We start from the raw sequence: 21289 nt of genomic DNA on the forward strand, positions 1-21289 counted from the left end.
AAAAGTGTAGCTAAATCCATTGCCTCTGCAGAAAGCACCCAATTATCCATGTAGAAAACACCGCAAACTAATATCAATGTGTATTTTATGATGATGTTATAATGGCCATCTAATTAATAAGATTAATCCTTTGTGTACTGTTAGATATCTGCTCACACCCAGCTTCCCTCCCTCGCAAAAACGCTACACTGAGCCATGTTTTTACATTAGAAGCCAAAAGAGATATTGCCTTTAAAGTTGTTAGCATACCCGTTCATCAAATCCAGAGATTTTTGCATGGTATTCTGGCAATGGTTTACCTTTACCATCATACTGACCTGAAGAAAAACAACACAAAGAGGCATACAGTCTTCATTTAAATATTAAAATATTTAAAAATTAAACTGTAGTTAACGATGGCATGCATATTCAGCCTAATATTGCATCTTATTAAACTAGCAGAAAACTAAGTGTATATTTAAACATACAGTATTTCATTTTGTCATTCAGTGACATGTATTATTTTTTCACCTATGCCATTAGATTTTGGAACTCATTGCTTTCAGAGGGCAGAGCTTTTTCAAATTAGAATGCAAATCCATTAGATTTAAAACCTGCTGGGATCAAGGGGTTAGAAGCAACAACATAAAATTACAATGATTTTATTTTTATTTTTGTTTTTTAAAGAAAAAAGACATTTTAAAACATCACAGCAGTAAATATAGCTAAATCTAGTCTTAAGAAGAGAATCCTGGTAGTCTGAGACAGAAAAGATCCCTCTGATTACCAAATGCATTCCCCTGCAATGGCAGGATACAGGGCCACAGAGAGGACGCATAAGGAATCAAACTGAGAAGACTCTTGTTCTTAGCTAAAGAAGACTGGAACTTAAGGGTAACTACTATTTTTGTAAGAGTTCACTATCCATAGTGAAATGGTAACATACCAGGGATCTCCAGTTCGTTCCTCATGAATTCAGCTTTGAAGTCACTCATCCAAGGTGAGCATTCTTTCAGATTTCCAGGTTCTTTCTGGTCTTTCATTTTTGAAAGGAGAGAGAATGCAATTCTGTTGAAGTCATCAGCCTTCATATCTAACAGCTTTGAGCCGCTTTTCCCAAAATGACTGTTAAAATCCTTCCCAAAGGTCTGAAGTTGAAATTAATTTACAGAAAAGGAATTAAAGTTCACTTCATACATTGCAAGATCACACTGAGCCTCAGAGGCACAGCACTGCATTTTTAGAGAATCAGTTTCATTCTAGTGGGGATTTGTTTTTGGAATCCCTGGACATAGTAATTAATTATTAAGACAAGTCCTCTCTAACATCTTACTTATACAAATAGCTATAAGCAACTTAGAAGTATGACCTATCATTTTATTTGTCTATAAAGCATCATGAACATCTATGACCCTGTAGTAAGAAATAAAATGAACTGTCAAGGGCATTGCATTCTGATTCCCATGGAGACTGTGAAATGAGGATCCACTATGGAGGATCTGAGTAACATTCTAAGGTGGCTCAGACAACTGTTAAGAGTATTTTTTCCTATCATTTATGTTTTAGTTCAGAGGTGGGCAAACTACGGCCCATAGGACCGTTCTGCCCAGCCCTTGAGCTCCTGGCCAGGGAAACTAGCCCCCTGCTGTCCTCCCTCCCCCACAGCCTCAGCTCGCCGTGCCGCCAATGCTCTGGGGAGTGGGGCTGCGAGCTCCTGCCAGGCAGCGCAGCTGGCTCCAGCTGGGTTGTGCGGCTACCAGTCCTAGTGCTCTGAGCAGCATGGTTAGGGGATAGGGAGACTGGATAAGAGTCAGGGGATTCTGAGGGGCAGTCAGGGGGCAGGGGTGTGGATAGGGGTCGGGGAAGTCATGGGACAGGGAGCGGGGTGGTGGTAGATGGGAGTAGGGTACGGGGGGTGGTGGTTAGGGGCGGGGGTCCCCGGAGGGGGCGGTCAGGGGACAAGGAGTATGGGGGGGTTGGATGGGTTGGGTGTTCTGAGGGGAGCAGTCAGGGGGCAGGAAGTGGGAGGGGGCGGGGGCCAGGCTGTTTGGGGAGGCACAGCCTTCCCTACCCAGCCCTTCATATAGTTTTGCAACCCCGATGTGGCCAGGCCAAAAAGTTTGCCCACCCCTGTTTTAGTTGAAAGTTTTTTTGGCTTTGAGTTTAGTTTTCTTTCTTGTTTGGTTACTAGATTAAGAGATTCTAAGGCCCGAAGGGACCACTGTGGTCATCTAGTCGGACCTCCTGTATGACACAGGCCATAGAACTTCCCCAAAAGAATTCCCCGAGCAGATCTTTTACAAAAAACATGCAACCTTGATTTAAAAATGGTCAGTGATGGAGAATCCACCACAATCCTTGGTAAATTATTCCAGTGATTAATTACTCTCACCATTAAAAATCTACACCCTATTTCCAGTCTAAACTTCTAGCTTCAACTTCCAGCCACTGGAACATGTTATAGATCTTTCTCTGCTAGACTGAAGAGCCCATTATCAAATATTTGTTCCTCACTGCAATCAAGTCACCCTTTAATCTTCTTTTTGTTAAGCTAAATAGATTGAGCTCCTTGAGTGTATTGCTACAACATCCTTATTGAATTGTGGGCACCACAACTGGACACAGTATTCCAGTAGCTGTCACACCAGTGCCAAATACAGAGGCAATAACCTCTCTGCTCCTACTTGAGATTCCCACTTATGTTTCACAGGATTGCATTAGTTCTTTTGGCCACAGCATCACACAGAGGGCTCAAGTTCAGATGATTATCTACCACCCAATCTTATTTCAGAACCAGAGTCCTCCATGCTGTAAGTATGGCCTACATTCTTTGTTCCCAGATATATACACTTACATTTAGCCATATTAAATGCATTATTTTATTTTTTTTGCACCCTGTTAACTAAGTGATCTAGATTGCTCTGAATCGGTGACCTGTCCTTTTCATTATTTACCACTTCCCCATTTTTTGTTTCATCTACACACTTTATCAAGTGATGGTTTCATATTTTCTTCCAGGTCATTTAAATGTGTATATCACTCACAGTGCTGTACTGAATAGAAGATACTGTATGAGGAATGGCCCTTTTAAAAAGCTGTACACAGATATTTTTATTGTATCACAGTCACTTGGTAAAAGTAGGCTGGGCTGCACAAAAGTAAAACAAGTTCCACTGAAGACAAGATCAATGTAGTGTGTGTGTTGTGCTGCACATTTAATAAAATTTATTATTAAAAAGCCTCCTTTCTTTTGTGTGTTCTTGAAATATATCAGAATATTTTTAATTTTGATGAAAATTAGTTAAACTAGTGAGGACTTGACCTAATAATTAATTGCAATGTCCAGAGAGTCCAAACTCAAATCCACTAATCCCCATTAGAATGAAACTGCTTCTCTAAAAATGCAGTGCTGGAAACCATCAGCATGTTTAACATTTAAAAAAGCACACACTATATACACACACACACACACACACACACGTACACAAACTCTTCTTCCTCTATTTCTTTGTCACTAAGTGCTCAGATATTTCAGGATTCTCTGCAGAGCCACATCTATCAACAAGACCCCAATTAAATTGTCCATCTGGTGCCCCTAAAGCATTAGGTTAGGAATAAGAGGCCAGAGTACCACACAAGTATATAGCAGAAAGCTCTGGGTAGGGACAGAGGCAAATGCACTGGCATGTAAGCAGAGAGGAATCGCTGAACACGTGTAAACTAATGCCTCAGGTGGGAACATTCTACATGGCAGAGCAGTCAAGAAGTGTCAGCTGAACCGTAACAAAACTAAAACATCACAGATACCAATTAACAAGTATTAAAGGCCCAGTCCTAACTCAATCATTCATATGAGTGAGGGCTGCAGGACTGGGCCAGAACCTCCTATCCGATTGATACTGTCCTTCTTAACTTTCCAGTATAACCTTCCCACCCCATTACACACCAACAGTATTCGATATCATTGAGAGGGATTTCATACATACCTCAATAAATCTCCTTCTGAACGACCCAAGACCTGGAGCTTGTAAATCTCCTAAGTTTCTGTACATTCCTTCATACATTTCCTTAAGGTTATTTTTATTTCTCTGAGTTTTTCCCAACTCATTTTTGACATCCTCAACCCAATCCTGTGAATACAGAGAGAAAGGGCTGAAGACTGAAGAAAATGATTTACACGCCCTCTCTTTTGTAACCCAGTTAGATGGTATTAGGTCTACTAATGATGTGAATTAGAATTAAAAGTCTGCTATAATCATGTTAGAGCAAGCTGAAAGCTACAGGAGTGCTATGTAAAATGCTGTTTCTTATACTTTATTTTTTATAATGTTTGTTACATTAGTGAGTACAGGGCCCCATTGTGCTAGGCACTGTACAAAAATAGAGTAAGACAGTCCCTAACCTAAAGAGTTTAAACTCTAAATACACAAGACAGACATAAGTAAAGTTAAGGAGTATATCGAACAAGCAGAAGGAACAATGCAATGATTGAAAACATTATGTTAGTTCTACCATATCTTCCGCTTTCATTTTGTTATTTAAATCCTTTCAGTGAGGTTATAGTAGGAGGCGATTAGCTAGATGAAGAGCTAAAGGGAAGGAGCAAAAATGGTTAGAGAAAATGAGGCAGGGGCTAACAGCCGATCAGAACAGGGAGAGAATGTTCAGAGTGAAAATTGCAGAAAGCACACTAATGACATCATCTGTGGCCATCAATCCCTGACAATCCCTGCAACTGTTCTCCAGCATCAGTCTGGTTGGCTCCTCTCTGCATTGTCTCTCTCAAAGGCCACATGGCTGAAGGGTTCCTACTGTACCTTAAAGAGCATCACTGGATTAGAAAGCTGTTCCAGGGCATGAACAAAATCTTGAATCACTCCTCCTCTGTCTAATTTACTCTTTATCCTGTGAAAGAACAGACCATCAGAATTGGGCAACAAAAGCTGCCATCAGCATATTCTTGTCCAGTCTTCACACAAATACTTTCTATGTGTAAAACCTGAACAAATAAAATTTTGTGGAGCTCAGGGACAAGAGGGACTCGAGGATGGGAATTCTCTCTCAGGCTGCAGAGGAACAGCAGCGCCTCTAATGCACTTAAGTCTGTCCATCTCTCTCTCTGCAACTTGTTATTTTTTGGTATTTGCTAAGCATCTGCTGTGAAAATAGCAACATTCTGAACTGGCAGCTCTCTGGTGGGTACAGCAAATCGGCATTAACAAGACTGTATACATCCAGCACATGCCACTGAAGCTGTGTGTGGGTTATTTATTCTGAGTAGCACAAGAAGTGTGGACCTTTGCCTTCTTGTCTCAAACTGAGAAATAATGCAAAAAATCATGAACAACGACGAAGAGACACATACAATAATGGTAATTTTACAAGGGCTGTGTGATAGCCCATATGAGAAAGTTAGGCATTACAATGACTTGGTAGTCAACTAAAACAGCTCTTGTCCACCATAGATGGTGGTGAAAAACAATGCTAGGGAGACTGTGATGGTTCAGAGCCCTAGAATAAGGGAGCAGCGTTTTTCACAACAGGAACAACCTTCCAAAAAGGAACGGCTGGGCACTCACCTCACTGCTCTTTTTGATGTACAAGGATAGTTTTTTTAAATTCGTTAAATTACTTTTTAATTAACGAGTGTCCTTGCTCGTTTTGTTACATCTGAAAGATTATAAATGTCAGGGCCTCACTTTCCTCTCTTTGCTAAAGGATCTTAGCAAACGTTAGCAGATATGAATAGTGATGTAACTGGAGACTGAGTTGTGGATTTCCCTCAACCCTAGCAGAGCAGACAAGGAAGGAACCTCACTCTATGATTTTTCACCTGAAACTTTATACTTCAAAAGAGCAGGAAAAGGCAAACATTTTTCTTGTATGTTTTGTAGTTCATTTTTATAGGGCTGTGAGAGGCTAAGCATAAGCAAGGATTGTGGGTGCTCAGCACCTCTGAAAATAATCTAGCCACTTATTTAAGTTCTTAAATATGGATGTAGGTGCCTAATTTTAGGCACCCACATTACAAAAGTTGGCTTAAGTACCTGTTTTTCATGCCTTCGACCCAAGCAAAGGAGATACCAGAATTTATCTACTATTTTCTATGCTTTTCCCAGACTATCACTTCCTATTAAAATCTTATAGATTTGTAAGCAACATTTCAAATACCACCTTGCTACAAACTCCTTGTTCTTGTGGCCAGTTGCAGTGTCTTTGAAGGAATAGTTTTCACTGCTGATCAGGAAAGGATAGACGATTGCCTGTGGGTAGCTATTTGCAATCTCTTCTACAGTATGTTGCACAGCTACAGCTTCCTCTTTGTCAAGCACTGCCATCAACTGGCTAATCCAACCAACGAACTGCCAGCAGGGAACTGACGAAATCTGCAAAACAGACAGTGTTTTCACCTTCTGTATATCTTTAAAAATCCAGACTAAAAAGAAAAGCAAACACAACTACTCTGTGTTCCAAGTCAGCAGGCAGAAACAGGTGGAAAAATAGAGAACATTAATTAGATTGCACAGAATGTCCCCCTACCAAAGCAATCATTTTCAGTTCTTGATAGGTTTTCATCTGCAAACATTTATGTCTTATTTGCTGAGCTCACTGAACTTGATGGCATTTCTGTGTCTGGTTGGATGTAACACAATAACATTTGCATCGTGCATCTGATCAATTCCAACCTTTCAAGGAATGTTCTAGGCATCAATGGACAGAACCCTATTGATTTGGGGGAAACCTGGAAAAGGACCACTTGCTGCAGGATCCTCTGCACCTTGAAGTCTTTAAACCATGATTTAAGGACTTCAATACCTCAGACATAGGTCAGGGGTTTGTTACAGGAATGGGTGGGTGAGATTCTGTGGCCTGCGTTGTGTAGGAGGTCAGACTAGAAGATCATAATGGTCCCTTCTGACCTTAAAGTCTATGAGGAGAAAATAGGGGACACAGAGCTCCTAGCACCTGGTTAGCCCAAAATCAATAGGGTTCAACACAGCAGCTTTAACCAGGTCTGCGTTTGATGGGAGCCATTAACACCTTCCAGCATCACAACATGCCCTGATCTTAGCTCTGCCCTTTGCCGCAATGGAATTTAAAATGTTGACACCCTAATTGACTTATCCAGACAGCAAAGAAACAATAAAGGACCCCTGATGAGTGGCTATTGTTTTTGTGGCATCTGTTATCTAGGACAGACTTCATCCATAATGTTCTAATGGGGAATTCATTACTGTCAAGTTCTTAGGCCTGGTCTACACTACGAGTTTATCTCAAATTTAGCAGCGTTAAACCAAATTAACCCTGCATCCGTTCACACAACGAAGCCCTTTATATCGATATAAAGGGCTCTTAATATCAATATCTGTACTCCTCCCTGACGAGGGGAGTAGCGCTAAAATCGGTATTGCCATTTTGAATTAGGGTTAGTGTGGCCGAAATTTGATGGTATTGGCCTCCGAGAGCTATCCCACAGTGCACCATTGTGTCCACTCTGGACAGCAATCTGAACTCGGATGCACTGGCCAGGTAGACAGGAAAAGCCCCACGAACTTTTGAATTTCATTTCCTGTTTGCCCAGTGTGGAGCGCTGATCAGCACAGGTGACCATGCAGTCCCAGAATCAAAAAAGAGCTCCAGCATGGACCGTACGGGAGTTACTGAATCTGATCTCTTTATGGAGAGATGAATCTGTTCTATCAGAACTCCGTTCCAAAAGACGAAATGCCAAAACATTTGAAAAAAATCTCCAAGGCCATGATGGACAGAGGCCACAACAGGGACTCAACACAGTGCTGTGTGAAACTAAGGAGCTGAGACAAGTGTACCAGAAAGCCAAAGAATCAAATGGACGCTCATGGAGGGAGGGGCGACTGACAACTGTAGCTATCCCACAATTCCCGCACTCTCCGAAAACCATTTGAATTCTTGGCTGAGCTCCCAAAGCCTGAAGGATCAAAAACATTGTCGCAGGTGGTTCAGGGTATATGTCGTCGCCCCCCCGTGAAAGCAAAGGGAAAAAAATCGTCTCTCGCCTTTTTTCAACGTCACCGTATGTCTACTGGATGCTGCTGGCAGACGCGGTACTGCAGCGCTACACAGCAACATCCCTTTCCCTTCCCTTGCCTTGCGGACGGCAGACGGTACTGTATGACTGATATCCATCATCGTCGTCCTGTGAGTACTCGTGGCTGGCCTCGGTGAGGTCGGCCGGGGGCGCCTGGGCAAAAATGGGAATGACTCCAGGTCATTCTCTTCTTTAAGCCTTTTCTAATGGAGATTCACTCCTGCCTGGAATCTCATAGCAGCTGGAGGCTGCCCTCCTCTCCCCCCTTTGATCTCTACTTGCAGAGGCATTAAAGTCAGTGTTGTTTCTTATTCATGCATTCTTTATTACTTCATCACACAAATGGGAGGATAACTGCCACGGTAGCGCAGGAGGGGTGGGGGAGGAGGAAAGCAACAGGTGGGGTTGTTGCAGGGGCACCCCCTAGAATGGCATGCAGCTCATCATTTCTGCGGGATGTTTGGGGCTCTGACCGGGAGCAGCTGTTTTCCTCTCTGGTTCTTTAGTAGGCTTGCCTGATATTCTAGGCAGGACTGACTCTCCCTTAACTTAAAGAAGAGAATGACCTGGGGAGTCACTCTCATTTTTGTCCATGTGCCCCCGACCAACCTCACCGAGGCCAGCCAGGAGCACCCAGGACAGCAGCAGACGGTACAGTATGACTGGTAACTGTCATTGTCAACTTACAAAGCAGCAGACGGTACAGTAGAGCTGGTAACTGTCTGTGCTAACTTTCAAAAGGCAAGGGGATGCTGCTGTGTAGCGCTGCAGTACCACGTCTGTTAGCAGCATCCAGTAGACATACAGAGAAAAAAGGCTGAATGGGCTCCATGGTTGCTGTGTTATGGCGTCTGCCCGGGCAATCCAGGGAAAAGGGCGCGAAATGATTGTCTACCATTGCTTTCACGGAGGGAGGATTGACTGACGACATTTACCCAGAATCACCCGCAACACTGTTTTTGCCCCATCATGCATTGGGATCTCAACCTAGAATTCCAATGGGCGGGGAAGACTGCAGGAACTATGGGATAGCTACCCACAGTGCAACGCTCCAGAAATCGACGCTAGCCTCGGTACATGGATGCACACCGCCGAATTAATGTGGCCGCGTGCACTCGACTGTATACAATCTGTTTCCAAAAATCGGTTTCTGTAAAATCAGAATAATCCCATAATGTAGACATACCCATAGGGTGGGTCTATGCCAAGTGGCTACAGCAGCACAACTATGGTGCTGCAGTTGTGCCGCGACAGCCTCTGTAGTGTAGATGCTTCCTACATAGACGGAAGGGTAATTTCTGTCAGTGTAGTTAATCCATGAGAGGTGGTATCTAGGTCAATGGAAGAATTTTTCCATCAACATACTTGAGCCTATTAGGGTAAGGTTGAGCTAACTATGTTGCACAAGGTGCAAAATTTTTCATAGCCTTAAGCGATGCAGCTAGGTAGACCTAAGTTTTAGGTGTAGTCTTCCAGTCTTGGCTTCCACAGATACATTCTCAGTTCAGTGGGGACAGCCAAGCTGCTATTCTGTTCCTATGATGCCTTCTCAGGATACCCCTATATCAATGCACTGCCCACCAATCTGTAAGCACTAGCATATAAATTCAGTTAAAAAAGGGGGGTTGAAACAAGCCTGTGCTAACAAATGCAGCAACTATACCAGCATAGCTATGCCAGCATAAACTTTTCAAGCAGACACAGCCTGCACCAATGGAGGAGGTTATACCCAGTGGGGTAAGAGCACCACCTTCCTGGAAAAAGTTTGATTCTGTCAATGGACGCATTCTTCCATCAAACACAGCTACGTCTACACTGGGGGGTTAGATCAGCATAGCTGTGTGCATCAGGAGTGTGTGGAGAACTTTTCAGTGTAGACCAAGCTTAAGATAAGCAGTCACAAGGGTGGAGGTGAGGATGTCACAGAGGCCTGGCATGGGGAGAAAGGTGGGGTATCATACTGAGCCCCTGGCATGGAGGAAAAGGGTTACAAGGAGTCTTTGAAAGTCAGGGATGGGAAACTTGTGGGGAAAAATGAAGGGATGCAAGGAGCCCCTCGTGTGTGCAAAGCACTTGGCTGACAGAAGTAAAGTGTGCAGCCTCTTAGTCCAGTGGTTCTCAACCTATTTATCATTGTGGGCCGCATATGCGGCTCAAAGTGTTAGCTGGGCCTCAGGTCGAGAACTACAGTGCCTCCCACCCTAACTCCCCCACAAACCCCTATGCTCAGCGCCCTCCGCCCAGAGACCCCTCCCCAGAGTGGGGCCAGGAGCGGAGAGCTGGGTGTTGGTCAGGGACCCCAGACCCTGCTGCACCAGGACCCCGACCCCCGCTGTGTGGGGCCAAGGGGAAGCCAGGACGCTAACTCTGGACCATGCACCCGCTGTGCAGGGCCGGGTGGCAGCTGGCTGCCCAGACCCCGCTGCAGGCGGCAGCCAGGACCCTGACCCTAGACCCTTCCAGAACCCTGTTGTGTGGGGCCGAGCAGCAGGGCAGCTGGGAGCCCAAGGCCTTTAGATCACAGCTGAGCTAGGCTGCAGCTGTGTGCTAATTGGGCTGCATGCAGCCCGTGGGTTGAGAACCGCTGAAATAAAGGGTCTGGAAATGGCCAGCAGGGGATGGGCAGGCAGTCGCTGTCTGCTGCAGGCAGCCCAGGGCACACTGCAGCCTGGAGTATGCTCATCCCCCCGGAGGCGACACATAGCAGTGACTAGTGGGGAGAGACGTGCCCCCACATCTCTCCAGACAGACACCCAGAGGCAAGGAGGTAGCACTCCCTCCTGGTGACAGCACTCTCAGTCATCCCCTTCCCTTTCCTCTCCCCACCCCATCCCCTTTCTTCTCCACACTGTCTCATGTCCCATTCCCCCATCCTATATCATCTCTTTTCTTTCCCCACTGCCTCTTTCCCCCAGGACTGGCTCTGGCCACCCCAAGCAAAAAACAAACGAAAAAACCCTCCCACACATCCCATTAAACTAACATAAGATTTACACAAGAATCCAAAATTCAACTTGAACTAAAGGGATTCTGTTCAGTAAATATTTGGTTCACAATCAACTTTGCTGTCCCAGGAATGGAAGTAACTAACCTCTTGCGCCATTAGGCCCAGTGTCTCTGCTGGATACCTTTCTATTATTTGCAGCAGCCTAGGAAATTTTAGCCTGGCATCTCTGGAATTCAGTTTTAAAGCCTTTATCATTTTCTCCACTACAATGGCTGGGAATGTCTGCAGATCCAGAGCACTGACATCTGCCAAGAAACGTTAAACAAAAATTATCAGAAACACCATCTTTTTTTCATCCCTTTGATCATCTAAAACATTCATCTTTACTTTTAATTGTATTATCTGCCTTCTTGGTGCTCTGTAGGGAATTTTAACTTTTTTTGTTTTTTACTTTGTTCTGTTTCCCATTTGAAGACTTGTTTAAACTGCACACACCACTAGTATGTGTATTCTTGGATTGTAAGCATTAACTTTTATCAGGAGGCTGCATCATCACTAGTATCTTGCCCATTTTATACACAGCATTGTCGTGGTCTGGGAATGAACAAGAGGAGCATCTCCTGGATAGGATGCATATCCCACCAGTAAGATGGAGACCTCATGACTCACTAATGGTGAAGCCAGAAGGAGCTGTCAGAAAGAACAAAAAGGATGTAAATAACAGCAAAGTTGAGGACAATCTGTTTACATTTAAATCCAAGCCATATAACCTGCTGGGATTTCAGGAGCAGGATGAAACCTGATGTATTTTAGGTAAATCTTCCACAACAGGAGGGAGTTGCTTGCTATTAAACACCACCTCTTATAAATTCCTCCATGTACAATAATATTTTCTTTTTAAATGGCCCACCTCTAGCCCTCGCACTTGAATGCTCTCTATTGGCACTCTCCCATCTAAAATTTGCATAACAGCAGGATGAGAAAAATATTTTAATTTCTGACTTACCAGATGAACCTTCTTCCTCTTTACGGAGATGCTTGTCACAGAAATCAACCAAAGTCATGTAAGCATCTATGACTCCAGTCAGGTCTACGTGCTCCATAGAGTGAGACTGCACCTCTTCTTCAGCCTTCCTCACTGCAGTGCTGAAGTACTGGAAAGCCTTCTTGTTCAGACCTGCTATCACCTGAAATTCAACCATAAGTGGAAGCCACAATAACAAGGAGAGTTCAGCAAATAGTTCATGGTGAATATTCAACAAATTTAGTTCTTTTTCTGTTTGCAAATGAAGATTGAGCATGTACTTGTTAAATACTTTATGTGAACAGTTCTTGATTGGTAGATCTTTCTTGGCTGCAAGTATTCAATATTTGAAATTTGAGCTGTATTGGATACACAGATCATATGGTATTAGTTCTGTTCCCTCTCTGGACAGGCATAAGTCTTAGATTGGGGCTTCCAATGCAAGTCATATTTACTAGTTTAAAATTCACTTTCTGTGAACACTCTCTACAATTTGGTATTTCCAAGCCAGTAAACTCATTCAATAGACTATTTGCAAACAGTTAACATGAAAGAGACACAAACACAATTGAAGAAAATTAAGTTTTTTAGTTTGAATGAATGTTCATGAGAATAAGTGGAGGATTTTTGTTTGTTTTGTTAAAAAGCTCTTTGCCCAGCTCTAGTTTTAAACCTTTATTTATATACAAATTGTGTTTCTTCTGTTATGAGAATTGAGGCACAATGTCGTCATCCCAGATTTCTCTAGTACAATGTACTTAATGGAAGAAATAATTTACAAAGCATTTTACAAACAAACTTATCTAAACTCTGCATACAGATTCCGTCATTTACCAATGCTATCACCTCCTCGGCAGAAATGTGCCAGCTGTTTAGCAGTATTCAGCTATACCACCCAACAGTTTAGGAACAGCAAGTGAAAAATACTGTATCCCATATAAACTACACTGAATTTTTTTGGGACAGTCCCAGGATATAATCCTTTCAGCTAGAAGCAGGCAGGAGGATTAATATGATAACAGGCATCTCCTTAAAAATCACTTCCTAGAACTGTATTTCGTGAGTTCCCATTATCTTGGAAACTCAACAACTCATGGAAAGCTTGGTTTTCTAGAGCTGTGTCTGTAGCAAAATGATTCATATTACCTTAGATGAAAGAGCAGACTGTGGCCAGGGATAGAAGCTTGGCTCAGCAACTTGGCTGACCTGGCAGGTAACATTTTGGAGAAAGGGACTTACTTCAGACAAATTTGAAAAGACTTGGTTTAACTTTTGAAAAATGTTTGATTAATCCCTAGTGGATGGAAACCGAGATGTCACTCTCCTTTCTCTGCCCTACTCCCACTTCCTTTCTTCCCTTACCCTCCCTTTCCATTCTTTCATCTTTTCTGTTCTTCCCTTATTTGTTTGCGGGGAGGGAGGGAATCAAAATATAAACAAGAAAAACCACATTGTGAATTTTATGTAGGCAAAGGGAAATTACTGAAGTTGGAATTTGGTCAGGAGACAAGTGTTAACACCCTTAGGTCTTGCAGAAGGTACCATGTTATCTCAGTTTGGTATCTCATCCAGAAGGCAGTAGAGTGCCCTCTACTACCATGCTGGGACACTGGTTAAATACCGACTCAGAGGGAACAGAATCATCCACAAAGATACTTCCTGCAGTATCTTTCTGGAGGTCTCTCAAATAATCTGATCTTTCTTAGTTTTTAAGGATCACAGTGAAAGGTGCTATAGAAGAGATTTCATATTCACTTTTCAACTGCTCATTATAAAGAATGTTGTCATTCATTCTGGTAGAGTAACTAGCACAATAATTTTTAACTTCATTTATGAAATATTTATACTAATTTTTGTCCTTGTTGTATTGACACTGTTCATTTGCAGATTGTACTTGCTCCTAGAGAGACAAGTAATGGTGTTTGTTCATTCTAACTGTAGTTACTCCCAAGGCTCTTAATAGAGGGTAGCTATCAAGATCAGCAGATATAAATTGATATATGCAGTTTAACTCTCCATTTGGATCCCTTTGAAAGACATAACTTCATTTCTGGGGCATCTTGAACAACTCTGAATACATACATTTGAAGATCTGGTAGGGTCTCCAATTGTGTGCTCTTTATATTGTACTCCTGCTCAATTAAGGCAAAGGACAACAGGACAAATTTTACTTTTTTTTACTCCTAACTATCGCTGATCATTAAAATGACTAAGCAATCATTAAAATAAATAGAAAATTAGCTATATTAGTATTAGGAAGTGACGATCTTCATGGGAGATTCATGCGACTAGCCCTGCCTGATGTTAGCATGGATATCAAAGAGCACCACTCATCCAACTATCAGGCTGGCCTCTGCTCCCACATCCTTCTTGCCCTTGTGCATGCACATGCTCTCAGACAGACGTCCTTCCTCCATGTAAGATGTCGGTAGGGACAAACATTAGCACAATCATGGAGGCTCTGGACACAGCAGATTCAAACCTGCTTCCACAAGTTTTACTTTACCATCTTGGTGGGAGTTCGGGGCCTGGAACCTCCTCTCCAGCAGTGAGTGGGACAAGACTGTCCAGGGGCAGGAGCCCATGACTGACTACGCGTGGTCCAGGTCAGACTAACAGCAGCTGCAGCACTACTCTCACAGCTGCAGCTCATTGGAGAAATCAGTGCTAGCAGCAGAGAGTTCTAGCATGGGTTTACTGTAGTAACATGGGCTTAATGTAACTGAGTTAATGAAGTACATAACAAAATTAGCAATCTACAGCAATGAGTAAGAAGCTCCTTTCCTTTCTCATTTACCTTCTCAGAATTTTCAGGCCTCTCTCCAGAAAGCATCACGACTTTTCTAGCTTTTTCTTCCTCAATTTTTTTAAGACATCCTGGATCTTTGCTAAGGGCACTGGCCAAAATATAGTAAGTGGTACCCAACAAAAGGTTTTGGTTGCGGAAGGCCACTATGTTCTTACTCAGGTAGTCAGATTTACTCTCATCTGTTGGAATTCAGAAACAAAGTTGATAATTTGGCAGTAAAATGGATTCCCATTACAAATAGGAAGAGAATCCATAGAATGGGTTCTGCATCAATGGAGTATGAATAGATAAAATTATTACCCAGTAAAGAGATGGTTTTCAGCACAGTGAGCATTTGTTCAGGACTATTCTGGCTCTGACTGCGACTATGGCTAAAGCGGCAATAGCTGTGATTCCATCTCAAGAGCCAGTCTTCTCTGGTTTTAGACTCTCTGTGCAGATCCTTCAGAAGCTTCATGGCAACTGAGAAGCTGTTCTACATTAACAGATCAAAACAGGAATTTTTAATAATGCATTAGAAGAAGGGGAAATAAAAAACTACTGTTTGCAGCGAATGAAAAGATCCAGGGATTTTGCAAGAGCCATTATGGGATTCACAAAGTATATCAGGAAAGGTCCCGGAAATTCCAGCAAAGTGTGAGGGGCTCCAATGCCAGGTGGGCTTGGTGTGAAAAACAGGCGTGCGCTAATGGAAGTATTTGTTTGTTTGTGGTTTTTTTAATTTTTTAATCAATCTATCTCATGTCATTTTTAACTCATATCCTACTTAAAATACAGAGGTCACCATGTCAACATTTTCCAACTTGATATCTAAAATTAGGTCTCTAAATCTATCTTTAGACCCATTAATAAGTAGTTTGACTTTCAGAGGTACTGAGTACCATAACTCCCACTGATCTCAATTGAGACTTTGGGTATTTAGCACTTCTGAGGAACAGGTCACTTAGGGTTAGATTCAGTAAGGATTTAGGTGCCTAACTTCTACTTTTGGTGCCTAGATCCCAGGATCAGACACCACTGGTATTAACAAAACTCCCACAGCTCAACTGCTGCTGAATCCTGTAGATGTTTAATTCACTTGGTGCCTAATTTTTTGCAGGCAAAGTTTCCTAGGCACCTATGTTTCTGCCTCTGCGTATGTGAACCTCTGCTCCACTCTAGACATCTGGACACCTAAGCCCCACTGTGATGCACAACCTGGGGAAAAACAGATGTTCCTCCACCTAACTTGCAGGGCCTGAGCTGGTAAACAGGTTCAGCGCTTGCCTGCTGGATTCAGCCCCACAGGTAAGCTCACACAAAACAGACAATGGGACTTAGCTCAGTCTTTATGATATTTATATGGAACATGGAAAACCAGTTCAAGAGCTCAGCAAGTGAGGACCCCGATCATGAGGTACAGAATATTCTGATGTGGCCCTCTCTCAGTCTCTCCTGTAGAAGCAGTTCCATTGTGGATAAATAATTAAAGAGTCATTAGGCCAGAAAGTGAACGAGACCCTGGTGGTTTGAGCACTCACCCAGGATGTGGGAGTCCCAGGATCCAGTCTCCCTTCTCTAATGACTAATTATTTTTCCAGAGAGGAAAAGCTTCAAAAGGAAAGACTGACGGAGTCCCACATAACAATATCCCATAGCCCAATGGTTAGGGCACTTGCCTGAGAGGTGGTGGCAGACCCCTTCTCCCCCTGTTCAGACCCCTTCTCCCCTTCAAGAGTGGGGGAGGAGGGAAGAGCTTGAACCCGGGGTCAGCCACACCCCAGGGGAGTGCTTTAGCTACTGGGCTAAAAGTTATGAGAGCCCCTCTTCCTCTCCCCACACCTGGCATCTTGCAAAAATGACATAGGTGCCTAATTCCAAGACAGGGTTTGCAGCTGAGACTCCCAAGTAGAGGAAGGTACCTCCCGGCATTCCAGACTTAGATGCTGTAGTCCCTGAGAGGGTTGGGGTTTGAGACACTCCCCCTTTGCCTTAGCATCTCCCATTGGCTAGCTTAGGCAGGGGGCATCCTAGCATGCTGGCTTTTGTGAATCCTATTTTTAGGTGCCTATCTCACTCCATTCATCATAGAGGCTGCCTGAGAACGTAGCTCAGGCTTTGTGAATCTCAGTTATTTTCTAGGTACCTATTAGTTAGGCATGGTGGCATGGAGTATCACAATGCCTCAGCCCCTTTGTGAATCTAGCCCCTCGTTGCTAACTTTAGACAAACACTGGCCACAATCTATTAATGTTATACAAGAAGAAACAAAGCGTTTCAGTGTTAGTGAGTGGGGCAAGGTAAGTGATATTGGTTCAGTCTCAGTTTGGTCTGTATTGTTTTGTTTTATACAGAACATTTATCTTATGCGCTAGTAAATTTACAAATCAAAGTATGTTGCTAGAAATACAAATGTATGAAATTAAAGAGCTTTAAAATGTGATACATTATGCTACTTTTACTTGCACAGACACGCCCCCCCCCCCCCCCCAGCCCACAACTATAACATTTCTGATGCTTTATTTATTTGTTCTGGAAAGTACCAGGACCATCTGGTGAACAAAAAGAGCCCTTTGGGCACATTTCCTGAAATAGCACATTTTAGAAAATATGTTAATTAACAGTAGTCATCTACAGTTCAGTAGAAAAGGAACCAGGCTTCCCCAAGCATTCAAGAACATACTGTTGGGGGAAATCCTGCATTGGCAGCAGTATGACCTGGACAACCTAATCTGTCTTTTCCAGTTCTAATAGCTATGTTTTTTTGATGAATCAAGCACTAACAGACAGTGAAGAATCACCTGCTTCCGGGCACTCTCTATCATCTTCATTTTCATGTTAAATTTGCAGCTTCTAATCATTGAATGAATGTCTTCTTCCTGCATATCTGTTTCCATTTTGTCACCAACATCTCCCCTTCCATCCATCTCCATACTATCATCAGCCTGGATGTTAGGCAGTTTCTCCTGAATTTTTCCAAGAAAGAAACACCTGCACAATGGTGAAAGTAAATAAGATATTAATATACAGTGGGAAGCACACAGGTGATTTCAATCCTTCCTCTCCTTGATCTATATTCAATGCTGCCATATTTCCCACTGGTAAATATGTCTAAGCGGCTTCAATCACTGACTGGTGTCATTATTATTAGTATCAGAGGGGTAGCCGTGTTAGTCTGGTTCCGTAGAAGCAGCAAAGAATCCTGTGGCACCTTACAGACTAACAGACGTTTTGCAGCATGAGCTTTCGTGGGTGAATACCCACTTCTTCGGCTTGCATCCGAAGAAGTGGGTATTCACCCACGAAAGCTCATGCTGCAAAACGTCTGTTAGTCTATAAGGTGCCACATTATTATTAGTGATTGTGATCCTCTTCAGTAAGGAGTAGGCATATTCAACTAACAGAATTAACAGTCACAACCAGGGTGGACTGACCTAATGACTACCCCTAGGTCTTGAAATGGTGTCCCTTACACATGGCTCATTTTTTAATCCTGGCTATTGGGTTAGGATTTTTATTGGAGACTATGGAGTTTAGGTGCTAGAAAATGTCCATAATTACATTTTTACTAGAATACTGCCCCAAATGTACCAAGACAAACCTATAGCCCTTGCCCTGATGCCAGCATATCTGTAAGAAACATGTAGACTGGCTTATAAACTATAAATGCCAGCTAGAACTGACTGAAACTTGGGATTCATGGACAATTTCAGTATTTCAAAGCGCAGTGGTGAAGCTGACAAAAATCATGTCAATTACAGTCAGCAGCTGCCAGGGTTCCCAGCCTCTGGGGTCCAGGGCAGCCCCACTATGTGCACACCCCTGACTGGGGGCTGCAGAACTTCCAGACATCTGGGCCTGCTGGCTCCAAGTCTTTCAAGTGGGTGGGTCCTGGGAGCCAGTTGACCTGGGAGCAGTCTGCATGGGGGGGCTGCCCAGACCCATGGACCCTAGAAGCCCAGGCTCCCCAGCAGCCTTCCATGAAACCAAGCAGAGCTCCCTTGGAAACCTGCCTGTGATTCAACTAAAGTTCGTCAAACCAGAGATGCTGCTGTGACGCACTTCAGGTTCAATAAATCGGCATTTCCCAATGAAACTGTGTTTCACTGGAAAAATCCTGACCAGCTCTAGCACTAGCCTATATTTCATGTCTCACTTTGACCCAACTGCAAGTTTACATAAGTGCCCTTTAAGAGTTGTATAACAGTAATGCCCTGAGACTCCAGTCACTATCAAGGGACCCACTGAGATATCCTTACTCACAGTGACTAGTACCTTACTCCATAAGTAGGCCCATCAACTTCAATGGGACTGCTTACCATGTAAACCAGGGGTCAGCAACCTATGGCACGCATCCCAAAGACCTATGGCACGCCAGCCGATTTTTAATTGCACGCTGCGGCCGACGCTGGCCCCGCTCAGCCCGCTGCCGAACCCCGGCAGGCAGCAGCGTGCCATTAAAAATCCTGCCCGGCCCAGCCTGCTCTTCTCCGCCCCCTGCCTACCGCTCTCTCTGCTGGGGATGGGGCAGAAGCAAGCTTGGTCCTGCCAGCTGCTGCTGTAGGGCAGGCTCCACCAGCAGCCAAGCTTCCCCCTCCCTCACCTCTTCCCCAGCGTGCTGCGTCATGCCCCATCTCCTCTCCCTCCCTGCCGCCGATGGACCTTGCGAGGGAGGGGAGAAGAGGAGCCCCAGCGTCCTCGCTGCTCAGACCAGGAAGGAGGCGGAGAAGAGGCAGGAGCGGGGCCTTGGGGAAGGGGGGTGGAATCAGGGCGTATCCCTCCAGCCCCCTGCTGTGAGCCGCTCAGGGCAGGGGGCTGGGAGAACCCCCGATCCCGGCCCACCCCCCAGCCCTCTGCCCTGAACCCTGCAACCCCCCCACGACCCCCGCCCCCTGAAACCTCCCCCACGACCCCAGCCCTGACTCTGGCACCTCCCACACATACCCATCCCCACACCCCATGCCCTGTCTCCTGCACCCCCACACACTCCCAGCCCTCTGCCCTGACTCCTGCACCCTCCTCACACACACCCTGCCCTGACTCCTGCACTCCCCACACATACCCAGCCCCCCCCCCACACCCCATGCCCTGACTCTTGCAAACCCCACATCCCCACCCCGAGCACCAAACGGGAGCTCCTGCACACACACCCATTCCCACCTGCACCCCTCACACCAAATGGGAGCTGCCCAGGTAAGCGCTCCACACCCAAACCTCCTGCCCCAACACTGAGCCCTTCCCTCATTCTAGCTCCTGGCCAGACCCTGCACCCCAACCCCCAGCCTGCTCCTTCACCCCCAGCTCTGTGCTCAGTGCACCCCCCACCCTCAGCTCAGTGCGGAGAGAGAGGAAGAGAATGGGCCCGAACCAGGGAGAGGGTAGGTACCCACTGTATGTGCGCAGAGCCAGGACCCTAGACTGGCAGCGGGCTGAGTGGGACCGGCAGCTGGGACCCTGGCTGGCAGGAGCCACTGAATGGAACCCCAGACCGGCAGCAGGCTGAGCTGCTCAGCCCACCGCTGGTCTGGGGTCCCAGGTCCCGGTCCCTGGCCCCGTTCAGCCCGCTGCCAGTCTGGGGTTCTGGCTGCCAGCCCGGGGTTCTGGCTGCCAACCCCTGGCCAGCTGGGATCCTGGGCGCTCACCCCGCTCAGCCCGCTGCCAGCCTAGGTGAATGGAACGCCAGGCCGGCAGCGGGCTGAGCAGGCCGGCAGCGTAAGATCAGCATTTTAATTTAAATTTTAAATGAAACTTCTTAAACATTTTGAAAACCTTGTTTACTTTACATACAACAGTAGTTTAGTTATATAATATATAGACTTATAGAGAGAGCCCTTCTAAAAAACATTAAAATGTATTACCGGCATGCAAAACCTTAAATTGAAGTGAATAAATGAAGACTCGGCACACCACTTCTCAAAGGTGGGTGACTCCTGATGTAAACTGTTATTAAATGGGAGTCTGGGTATCACAGTCTGGCTCTGTGCTAGGTGCTGTGTAAATACCATAGAAATACAGTCCCTGTCCCAAGGAGCCTTACAGCCTAATTTAAGAGAAGACATAAGTGGGTATCTTAATAGCCCACCACAAGCTTTCAGCAGTCTGGCAATTATCCAAAGCTTGTAAGTTTTGGGGCTTTCCCAAAGGATAAAGTATGAAATGTGTTTTGGTTCACCTCTAACCTAAGTAAGCTCCTTTGCCTAGGAGGTTTTGGCTCATGGCTGAACAAACACTGCCAAGCCTGCTGAGACTCCATAATCAGCAAATTCTAAGGCACTTATTTGGCTCAGAGAGGTAGTGATGAAAGACTGAGTTCTGGTCCACACTATGGGGTTAGGTCAAATTTAGCCACCTTAAGTCGATTTTAAAATGAATGAGTCCACACAACCAACCCTGTTCTGTCGACTTAAAGGGCTCTTAAAATTGACTTCTGTACTCCTCCCTGGCGAGGGGAGTAGCGCTAAAATTGACCTTGCTGGGTTGAAT

The 21289-nt window shown here is 44.6% G+C and overlaps 1 protein-coding gene across 8 annotated transcripts in view; it reads right to left on the reverse strand.

Moving 5' to 3' along the window:
- PRKDC (protein kinase, DNA-activated, catalytic subunit) overlaps window positions 1–21289 on the reverse strand; it is a 167138-nt gene that overhangs the window by 10899 nt on the left and 134950 nt on the right. For 6 of the 8 annotated variants that reach the window (XR_005595057.1, XM_039527362.1, XM_039527361.1 and 3 more), the window contains 11 exons: window positions 17608–17797; window positions 15128–15302; window positions 14816–15006; window positions 13165–13224; window positions 12001–12181; window positions 11139–11299; window positions 6154–6365; window positions 4797–4884; window positions 3966–4109; window positions 926–1127; window positions 250–317 (listed from right to left, as the gene is read on the reverse strand). Coding sequence is in view for 7 of the 8 variants with exons in the window: in XM_039527362.1 (XP_039383296.1) it covers window positions 250–317; window positions 926–1127; window positions 3966–4109; window positions 4797–4884; window positions 6154–6365; window positions 11139–11299; window positions 12001–12181; window positions 13165–13224; window positions 14816–15006; window positions 15128–15302; window positions 17608–17797 (1672 nt within the window). In the remaining variant the exon portion in view is untranslated. The remainder of the gene's footprint in view (window positions 1–249; window positions 318–925; window positions 1128–3965; window positions 4110–4796; window positions 4885–6153; window positions 6366–11138; window positions 11300–12000; window positions 12182–13164; window positions 13225–14815; window positions 15007–15127; window positions 15303–17607; window positions 17798–21289) is intronic. The other 2 variants (XM_039527359.1, XM_039527360.1) reach the window with 1 other exon arrangement.

Source organism: Mauremys reevesii, linkage group 2 (assembly GCF_016161935.1).
Source record: "Mauremys reevesii isolate NIE-2019 linkage group 2, ASM1616193v1, whole genome shotgun sequence".
Taxonomy (NCBI): Eukaryota; Metazoa; Chordata; order Testudines; family Geoemydidae; genus Mauremys; species Mauremys reevesii.